The sequence below is a fragment of the Chelonoidis abingdonii genome, chromosome 12, assembly GCF_003597395.2.
Source record: "Chelonoidis abingdonii isolate Lonesome George chromosome 12, CheloAbing_2.0, whole genome shotgun sequence".
NCBI classification, from domain to species: domain Eukaryota; kingdom Metazoa; phylum Chordata; order Testudines; family Testudinidae; genus Chelonoidis; species Chelonoidis abingdonii.
The window spans coordinates 1969173-1979237 of NC_133780.1; the positions used below are offsets into that span (position 1 = coordinate 1969173).

The 10065-nt window shown below is 61.3% G+C and overlaps 1 protein-coding gene across 1 annotated transcript in view; it reads left to right on the forward strand.

The window, feature by feature from the left end:
* The window catches only part of LY6G6C (lymphocyte antigen 6 family member G6C), a 20675-nt gene extending 12670 nt beyond the window's left edge, over positions 1–8005 (forward strand). Inside the window, exons 2-4 of the mRNA XM_075071556.1 lie at positions 3165–3245; positions 5420–5536; positions 6672–8005. Of these exons, the coding sequence (XP_074927657.1) occupies positions 3194–3245; positions 5420–5536; positions 6672–6880 (378 nt within the window). The 5' untranslated portion in view covers positions 3165–3193 and the 3' untranslated portion in view covers positions 6881–8005. The remainder of the gene's footprint in view (positions 1–3164; positions 3246–5419; positions 5537–6671) is intronic.
* The last annotated feature ends 2060 nt before the right edge of the window (positions 8006–10065 follow it).

Sequence of the window (10065 nt, forward strand, 5' to 3'; positions counted from 1 at the left end):
GGTGGCAGCCAGGGTCGACGCGGGAAGAGGGACCTGGGGGGAGACGAGCCTGTGTCAGGGGGGCGACTCAGAATGAGCCCAGCCCGCTCGCCACTCCGGCCTCGGGCCTCAGGCCCCCCCACGCCCCAGCCCAACCATCCCAGCCCCCACCTCCGGCTGCACCTGCCAGGCCCCCTGCCTCCAGCCCCCACTCCCAAAACTCCAGCCCACTTGATCCCCTGTCCGTTGGCCCAGCCCCAAGCGCCCCCAAAACCTTCCAGCCCCACCTCTGTCCCCTGCGCCTCGACCTTGCACCTCAGCCCCCCCAAAACTCAGCCCCCACCTCTGAATCCCTGCCTCGACACCTCTCCAGCCCCCACAGCCCACTGTCCCAAACCTCCTAGCCACTCTGAACCTCCGGTCAGATCCCTTGACCATGCACACCTCCAGGCACTGCCCCCCAGCGCCTCCATCACCAGCCCTCTGCCCCCGCAAGCAATGAGCCCGCACACTCTAAGCCCCCATCCCAGCCTTCCTGCCCCCTCCCCAGCCCCAGCTACCTCAACACCTCCTCCCCCGAGGCCCAGCCCAGCGCCCCCCAGTGGGGACTCACCAAAGCTGGCGACGTGGCTCCAGCAGATGCCCCCAGGGGGGGCCGTGCACGTCCCCTGGCCCCACACGCAGCCCTCGTAGGGGTTCCCCACCTCGCACACATGGCACTGCAGGGCCCCCCCTGCCGAGAGACGGACACCCCGTCAGACCCACTGACACCCGCCCTGCCCCCCAGAGCCCCTCACCCCCCGCCGTGGGGCTGGGTGGGAGTCAGCGCCCCCTTGTGGGGCCAGGCCCCTGCCCCATTCCCTGCCCCCCTGAGCCAGCCAGTCCCTGCCCTGGGGCCGGATGGGAGCTGGTGCCCCCCAGAGGGGCCAGGCCCCTGCCCCATTCCCTGCCCCCCTGGACCGGCCCGTCCCGCCCTGGGGCTGGGGGGGACCTGTGCCCCTTGCAGGGGGTCCCCAGCCCGCACCGCTGGCCCAGCACAGCAGGAAGGTGCCCGCGAGGAGCAGGGTCTGGCCCATGTCGCCGGCCGGCGGGAGGTTGAGGGCACCGGACGCCTGCAGCCCCCTGAGCAATGGGGAGCTTGGGGGTCGGTCGCTGGGTCCCGGGCGAAGCAGGAGCCTGAAGTGGCCTCAGTCCAACGCCGGCTGCTGCGTGTCTCGGCCAGGGCCGTCTGAACACACCCGAGTTTACTCTGCACTTATCGGCCTGACGCAGCCGGAGTGGGTGAAAGGTAGAAACTGGGAACGGGGCAGGGACCCCCCGGCCCCAGGGCAGGGACCAGTTGGCTCAGGGGAGCAGGGAATGGGGCAGGGGCCTGTCCCCTCTGGGGGGCACCGGCTCCCCCTGCCCCCAGGGCAGGGACTGGCTGGCTCAGGGGGGCAGGGAATGGGGTCGGCCACATCTCCTTGATAGTCAGACCCACGGCTTCCAGGCGGGGGCAGGTCCAAATGAAACGCGGTGACTCCGCACTGGGGGGTGCTGCCTTTGGCCACCAGGGCCAGCGTCCCTGAGTCGACGTCACGGGTCCAGTCCATGCCCCAGCCTGGCCCCTGTCTCCTAGGAGTGCCCCCCCAGGGGTCCCCGCTCCCCCCATCCCGGGCTCCTCAGCCCCCCTAAATTCCCTTCATCCCCCGATCCCTTGTGACCCCCCAGATCCCTGGCCAGGTTTCCTGCTGATTTCCCAATCCTGGGAGGGCATCTCCTAGTCTGAGCTGAGCCAGGTTTGGCCCCCACCCGGGACAGCTGTGGGGACACGTGCCGCTGGCCCTGGTCCCGGAGCAGCCGGATCCCTCTGGCCCCCTGCAGTAGCAGTGCCACGGAGAGAGGGAAACTGAGGCATGAATCGGCTCCATACAAAGAGGACAAAACATTCCAATGTCTGGGTCCGGCTCCCCACCCCCCTGAGCCGGCCAGTTCCTGCCCTGGGGCCGGGGGGAGCCAGCACCCCCTAGCAGGGACAGGCCCCTGCCCCATTCCCTTCCCCCCCCGCCGAGCCAGCCAGGCCCTGCCCCTTGGCTGCAGCCCCCTCACTGGGTGATTTCCCTCCCCGCACCCGCAGGGCCGAGGCCTCCTACCAGCACCGGGAAATTTCACAAGCCGCCCGGCCGCCTGAGCCTTAATAAGTGTCTTGGGACTGGAAAGCGTTGATGTGACTCAGCGACCCGTGGGCCACGAGCCCGGACGCCTGGGTTCTCTCCCTGGGTCTGGGAGGGGAGTGGGAGCTAGTGGTTAGAGCGGGGAGTGGGGCTGGGGTTTTCTGGAGTTTATCTGAAGTCTTGCCCCTATTCTGAAACATAATAGTTCCGACCCTGGGGTGAGGCCGGGGGTCCAGACACTGATTTTCAGCCTGTGGCTGTGGACAGCGGTCACCGGTTTGAGTTTCCCACAATTCAACACCAACAACAATCCTAGAACCAGATTTTCGTGCTGAGGCAGCGGCCAGGGCTTGCGGGCTGGCAATAGGGCTGCGGTCAGATTGGGGCCGGCAGGGTGGGGGGGGAAAGGGCTGCGGTTCGTGAGTGAGGGCACCAGTTGCTGGGAGGAAGGGTGCGTCTACGGGAGTGAGGGCACGCAGGGCTGGGAGGAGGCGCTGCAGTGGAGTGAGGGGCACCACGGGTGGCAGGGGGGCTCAGGTCGGAGTGGGGCACACAGGGCTGGAGGGCATGAGGTCCTGGGAGTGAGGATGGACACACAGGGCTGGGGGAAGGGGCTGCAGGTCGGGGAGTGAGGGGACGCAGGGTGGGAGAAGGGGTGCGGGTCGATGTAAGGGGCCCCAGGGCTGGGGGGAGGCTGAGGCTTCGGCCGAGTGAGGGGCACCGCAGGGCTGGGGGGAAGGGGCTGCGGGTCGGGAGTGAGGGGCACCGCAGGGCTGGGTTGAGTTTCCAGCAGGCCGAGCTGGATTTACAGTCTCTCTGAGTCTCCTGCTTTTCTCTGTGTCTGATTTTTCGATTCCCACATCTGGGCGTCTCCCTCGCCCAGGTCCTGCCCCCTGATTGGCTGCTGCCGACCCCGCCCAGGGATAAATGCCCAGGCTGGGCCCCACCTGCCTTAGTTTCCCCAGCAGTGGCTGTTTGCACCTGCTGGTGTTGCCTGCCTGGCTCACCCCTCCCCTCGCTTATCACTTTCAGCCCCCCGAGCTGCCCTGACCCCAGCCGGGATGAGCAAAGTCCTGCTCCTGGCCTTGTCCCTGCTGCTCTGCTGCGCCCTGGGTGAGTATCGGGGGTCCTGGGAGGGTGGAGAACCGCCTGGGGCCGGGTCTGGAGTCTGAGCTCTGTGACCCAGGTGCGGGCGCCCGGCCCTGGCTGAAGATCCTCGGGGGGGGTGCTCACCCTGAGACCCCTGGGAACTTTGGGGTGGGTCCCCCCGAGTGCAGGAGGAAGGAACGTCTCTGGATCTGTCCAGGGCGTTTGTGCCCCAGTAAATCCTGAGTGAGGGGGACAGGAGTCTGCAGGGCTGAAATGGGGATTGGGCTGAGTGAAGATGTGACAATTGGGGGCCTGGGGGCCAGGACTCCTGGGTTCTCTCCAGCTCTGGGAGGGGAGTAGGGGCTGGTGGGTTAGAGCAGGAGGGTGCTGGGAGCCTGGACTCCTGGGTTCTCTCTCTGGCTGTGGGAGGGGAGGGGAGGGGGGTCTAGTGGTTAGAGCAGGGGGGACTGGGAGCCAGGACTCCTGGGGTCCATCCCAGGTCACTGGGTGTCTTTTGGCAAACGGGTCCCTGGCCCGTCTCCCTGCCCAGCACAGAACTTGTGATTTGCTCAGGGGCTTCTAGCTCCTTGGGGTGAGGCTGCCCCCAACCCAGCTTCTGCCTGCAACTCCCAGCTCACCCAGGGGTAGTGGGGGACTCGAAACTGTCATTAATAAAACGCAGTTTCAAGGGGGAACCTTCAAGTTACTTTTCTTGTGGCTTTTTTTGTCCTGAGGGGCAGACTGGGGGCTTCTCTCTTCTCTTGGTGGGGGAAGTTACAAGGGGAAATTTTTTTTAACTTCCTTCCCAGATGGGGAACCTTGAAACTGCTTTTTTTCCCCTCCAAGTTTAAAGGGGGAAGAGAAAATTGTTTCCCCACTGTGTGTACTTGCGTATTGTGTTTGAAATGTTTTCCCTTTTGAAGGGGGTGGTGGCAGGGAGACTCCTTTTAATTAACTTTTAATAACCAGAGACTGGAATTGGTATCAGTCCCTTGTGTAACGTAGGGAGCGCTCTGGTCCCACAAGGGTGGGGTGACGGCCTTGCTCATCTGCCTCGGGGTGCACACTGGGGAGATGGGTGACAGCTCTGTTCCGTGGGTGTGGGGCAGGGCGGGGGGGGCTGTGGAGCTGCACGACTGTTTCAGGGCCGTGGGGGCGTCAAGTGGACGCTCGGAATGACTCAAAATCCTCTCGACTCGCTCGAGTGTCCCTGTGGGTGGCGATTGCGCCCTCCCTTGTGGCTGGCGCGCTCGAAACGCCCCCCTGGAACGCTAACCTCGGGTAACCTCGGCGTCCTCCGCCCACTTCAGGGACTCTTCACATTCCTGTATGTTCCCTGGCATGCACAGGGCTGTGCTGAAGGCTTAAATTCCTGGGGAGAGAACCCAGGAGTCCTGGCTCCCAACCCCCCTGCTCTAACCACTAGACCCCCCTCCCCTCTCAGAGCTGGAGAGAGAACCCAGGAGTCCTGACCTCCCCATCTGGGTGCTGTCACTGCTAGGTGATACTGCTTTCTCCCGATGAGCTAATGGTCAGGGTCAGGTGTTTAATCCACGCCCAGCGTGTGAAACCCCAGGTAGCAGGATTTGGGGTATTTTCCCCGGTCCCTGGTGTCTTGGAGGCAGCTGCGCACCGGGATTGCAGGGCGCTTTCCACGCTCCACCCCAGAGGCAGCTGCATCTCTGTGCTGGAACTGGGGTGGAGGCAGCTATGCTCTGCCCCAGAAGCAGCCGCATCTCTGTACAAGGTGTGCTCGGCTGTTGGGTAGCTTCCTACGTGTCCCAGTCTCCAGGGCCGGGTAAGTCACTCGAGTGAGTCAGGGCCTCTCGGAGGTTGGTTCTCCGCCCGCCCTGCCCCCCAGGCTCTCACACACCCTGTGGGGTGTGTGCCCATGTGCAGGGTTTCGATGCCAGAATCCTTCCCACCCCCTCGCACTTTGCCAATCCAGCAAAGAAAACAGCTGCAGCAAACTGCACCCAGACACCTCGCTCCTGTGGCTTGGCTTAGCGCTTTCTGAGGCGGTGTGTACAGATAAAAGTGAGGGGTGAAGAACCCAGGCGTCCTGGCTCCCAGCCTCCCTGCTCTAACCACTAGCCCCCACCCCCACCAGAGCCAGAGGCGAGAACCCAGGCGTCCTGGCTCCCAGCCCCCTGCTTGGAGAGACTCTCCGCTGATTTATCTCCTGTCTTTCCGTGCAGCTCACGGCCTCGTCTGCAGGGTCTGCAAGTTCCAGGTGGGCAGCCTCTGCTTCCACTCCCGCAGCCCCTGCACGGCGCAGGGGCAGCAAGTCTGCGAGACCACCAAGGCCTATATTGGTGAGTCCAAGGGACCCCCCCAGCCTGGGGCCGGGGCCCCTCTGAATCTAGGGGGAGGAGCGGCAGATGCACACCCGGCTTCCAGGGGGAGCTCAGTGGGGGGGGGACTTTATTCTGCAGCAGTTGGATGCTGATGGAGATGAGGAACCAAGCTGGATGAGTCCTCAGCGTGGTAGGTAGCTACGCATGGCCACACCTTAGGCGGGAGACGCCCCACGCCCAGGTCCGATCCCGGTGGGGGACCATCCCTCCAAAGAAAAGGGCGGGGGGGTTGCACTAGCCTTGGTTGCCTCTCAAGGGGGGTCTCTCCAAGGGCGGGGGGGTCCCCAAGGGACCTCGCATGGGGGTGAGGTCTGCAGAGACCTGCATCCAAACTCCTGCAAGATGAGAGGAACGCAGGATGATGGCGAAATTAGGAGACGTCCATTGAGAACTAGAGTCCTGAGGTTGGAGAGCTCCCTCGGGAGAAGAAAGGGGGGGGCTCTGTCTCGAAATGGGGGTGCCCTGCAGATGGGACATGCCCCCTGTTCTCCATCCCCCAAGGAGGCGCCCTTCGCTCTTGAGAAGTTACCTAACAAATCCAGTGCTTTCCTGGAAGCCAGGGTTTGGCTCCGGAGGGAGCGGCTAGAGGGCAGCTCCAGCTGTCCAGAGAGGTCCTGGGGGGTTTGCTCCCCGCTCTGAGCAGGGCAGGGGGATAGGAGAAGGGGGTTAGAGGATGGTACTAGAGGTGTCTGCCTCAGGTACCCTCCTGCCGCATCTCATCTGGCTTCCTGCTGCTGGGATCTGCCAGTGGAGCTGTTTGGATTCTGATTCAGTGGTGGATAAAGCTCCTATAACACATCCCGACTGCTGTCCCTGCCCCTCCTGTGACTTGTCCCCTAGAGAATAACAACCTACTACTGCCACTTAGTGCTATATCTCTTCTCTCGATCAAGGGGTCAGAGGTCCAGGGTTCAAATCCTGCTGATGATCCACTTTATGGGGGTGGGATCACTCTCCAAGAGCAACTACAAGACCTTCCCACCTCCACTTCCCCTGCCCAGAGCTGGGGCTAGAACCGAAATCCCCCTCAAGCCAGGAATTGACCCTTGGCGTCCTGAACCCCTGCTCATGGCTGCCCTGGTCTCCCCCACAGGCAAGGTCCCGCTGTTCTCCAAGTACGGCTGCAGCCGGACCCGCGAGACCTGCAACATGACGGAGCAGAAGGATGCCGTCTTCGAGGTCAGCTACAATCGGACCTGCTGCGAGACAGACCTGTGCAACGCTGCTGGCCCCCCCCGGGCCGCCGGGCTCCCCCTGCTCTCTGGGCTGGGAGCCCTGCTGGGGTGGTGGTTGCTGAAATAGTTCCCGGCCCTAACCTCCACCCCGTCTCTGCTACACGCTTTTCCCTCCCGGGTCCGCCTCGCCACACGCTTCAGTAGTAGGCTCCACTCCACCCCCTCAAGTCGCCTTTTCCTCTGGTCTTCTTCCACCAAGTCTATCGCCTTCTCTATCCCACAAGTAGCTGCCTCTCCTTTCCCATGTCCTCTGTAGGCCCCCACAGCCTAGGAAGGGGACCAGGGAAACCCAGCTACTACAGGCAGGGTCGGGGTGGGGGGATACCTCAGCACCCCCTGAATCTGCCACCTGCCTTCTGAAGGGTTTTGAGACACCCCCTCCAAAAAAATCTAATCTCATCTTCTGGCCTGTGTCTTGAAGGGGTGAAGTGATGACCGACCCTGAGCTAAAGCAGAGAGATGTTTGTTGTTTTAGACACAACACTGGAGGGGAAGCCTCTGCAAACCCTAGCTCAGGACAGGTCTGAATACCCCATCGTCCCACGGGCAGGAGATCATCCTCAGCTTTTCCACAGAGGCTGGTGGGACAAAACCCTGAGATCCTATGGTTGAGTTGGAGGCAGCTGTACCCCCAAATCTCCCTTGTTCACCCACAGTTCTCCTGAAGGCATGTCCCCCAAGCTAAGAAGCATAGGCAGCTCCTTACCCCCACCCCCACCCCTAGTGGAGAACAAAGGTCCCAGATCTTTGTCCCAGACATCAGACAATGCATTGGTTTGGGGTCTTCTGTGGTATCTCAAGACCTGTGGGAAGTGATGGATAATTGAGTCCTTTAGGCCTGAGCAGAGGATGAAACTGTGGATCCTAGGAGCCCCACACCGCTTGTTCCCATTGGGAACAGCCGCTCAAAATCTCCAGCGGAGACCAGGTGGCCTTCACATCATCACTTGTGAGCGCTCCCAGGGCATGCCGGGGAGATGACAAAGCTGGAGAAGGCTAAAGGTTGGCTACAGAGGCATAAACCCACCGGGTCCTTTCTGGTGTGTCCATTATACCCATCCACGCGTCTCCGTGACTGAACCAGCTCGCTATGGTGTCTGTTCAGAAAGTGTCACTTCCCTCGAGAGGTCTGGGTGTTTTTTTAATACTTTGTATGTACAGTGAATGGAATAATTAAAACAAAAAAGTGGCTTCCTGCTCTTGGAGTTGTCTTCTCGGTAGCTGTGGTCACTCGGCTGGAGACATCACAGCTCTTGGAAGAGCCCCGAGAATGGTCCAAGACCTGGAGAACTCCTTAGGGTAATACAGATAATTAACAGTCCCTCCGTCACGGACCGGGGCCAGGCTCTGTACAAACACACGACAAGACAGACTCTTTCCCCAAGAAGCTCAGATACAGGCAGGGGAGCACAGGGAGACCGTGTTGGTCAGCGTTACAGACCGTGGTATCAGCACGGGCCAGGGCTGGTTGGGGCAATGGGATCATGGGCTCCTCGGAGGTGAGAGACGACAGGTCGGTCGGTGCCGGTGTTGGACGTGAAGACAAGACGCTTGCGTTGGATACACTGGAGTGGGGGAGCCAGAGGAGGCTGATGTGGTCTCAGCTGTGCGGCGGCTTTGTAGGCAGATCTGAGCGGGGCAAGATTGCATTTGTGAGGCCAGGGGAGAGGAGGGTCCAGAAATCACGATGCGCATCTGGACCGGAGGCTTAGCCGGGAGGAGGGATAGGAACGGCTGCAGCTTGGAGATGCTACGCAATGGACATCTTGTGTCCAGACCAGTCTGGGGGTGGGGTGGCCTGAAGTGCTTTTGCGAGACAGGGAAATGGGAAACATTGGTTTCATTGGCAGATACGTTCCCGTCAGACATGGTGATTTGATGACACTTTTGTACCAGATCCAGGATACAAATTCTGGTCCCCCCCAAAAAAAATGTTCCCCCCTTGGAGGAATTGGAGGGTGACAGGACTTGCTTGGGGAGGGATGAAGGTTCTAATTCCGCCGTTCCCGATGCCAAAGTGAGATGGGGGAGACATGGATTCAGTGGGTCTCCCCCACTCCAGGTGCTCAAACATCCACTGGGTTTGGAGTGGGGGGGGGTCTCGCTTCTTTGTGCTGTTCCACTTGGTACAAAGAATTAACTATTCCTTGATGCTGGGATTTCAACCTGACCGTCAGAACCGCCAGGATCTAGAGTCCGTCGCTTGTGCGCTCTCTCTCTCTCTCTCTCTCATTCTCTGCAGTTTTGGGGAAGGGGCAGAAAAGTTTCAAAGGTCTCAATTTCCTCCCAGCGCAGAACTGGGAACTCCCCTCTTCAACCTCAATCTTCTGAGGATGGACCCTTCTGCCCCTAGCTCCCTCCACGTGAGCCCCAGGCCAGGATCCCACCCAGCGGCTCCTCCGGCCGGCCCGTCAGCTTCTGGATGAGCTAACGGGGTTCTTGGCAAACCAACCCCACCTTGCGCTCAAGATGTCAAGCGATGGAACATCTACCAGATCCCTCAGCAAGTGGCCCATGACCCCCTGGTTTAAGAAATGGCCCTGGATTAGTCTAGCTACATCATCTTCCAGCCATTGGCTCCCCCTTCTGCCCAGAGGAGACTCACTAATCGAGTCTGACGTCCTGCCTGGCTCAGGCTGGCGAATCTCCCCCCGACCCCCCTCAACGAGCCCCTCGCTTGGTGTTTGACCAAAGCGGCTCTTCTGGGCTGGAAGCCATCAAGGCCTGGCCAGTCCCCTGCTTCCCTGGATAAGTCTGTGCCAGTGCTAACCAGCCCCTGGTTCTCGCCCGGCCTGTCTCCGCTAGATGAACCAGCTCTTTGGTACCAGGTAGGTTCCCCCTGGAAGTTACTTCTACACTAAGTCACCGGTCAGTTTTGGGGGTGTTAAACATGGGGGGGCTTCAGGCATTTTCTCCAGGCCTCGGGTAATTCCAGTGGCTCTCGGCAGCTTCCGCTGTGATTTTCCTTGAACCAGAACGCCACGGTTACCTGGTGTCCATCTCCCCAGCGGTCAAACCATCTCCTCGCTCGGCACAGCCACCGGCCAGCATGGCAGCCAACGGCGCGCGGGCCACAGCCATGGGATCAGCGCATGCAGCAGTTCTCGTGCAGCTGTCCTGGCCCCGAGTAACGCAGGAGCAGGGGAGGAGGACACGAGGCCATGACTCCCTGGGGCTGCGCTGCCCTCCTTTGCGGCCTGGTGGCAGCTGCAGCTTTCCCCGCCGGCAGACGGGGAAAGGTTTTCAAGTCCC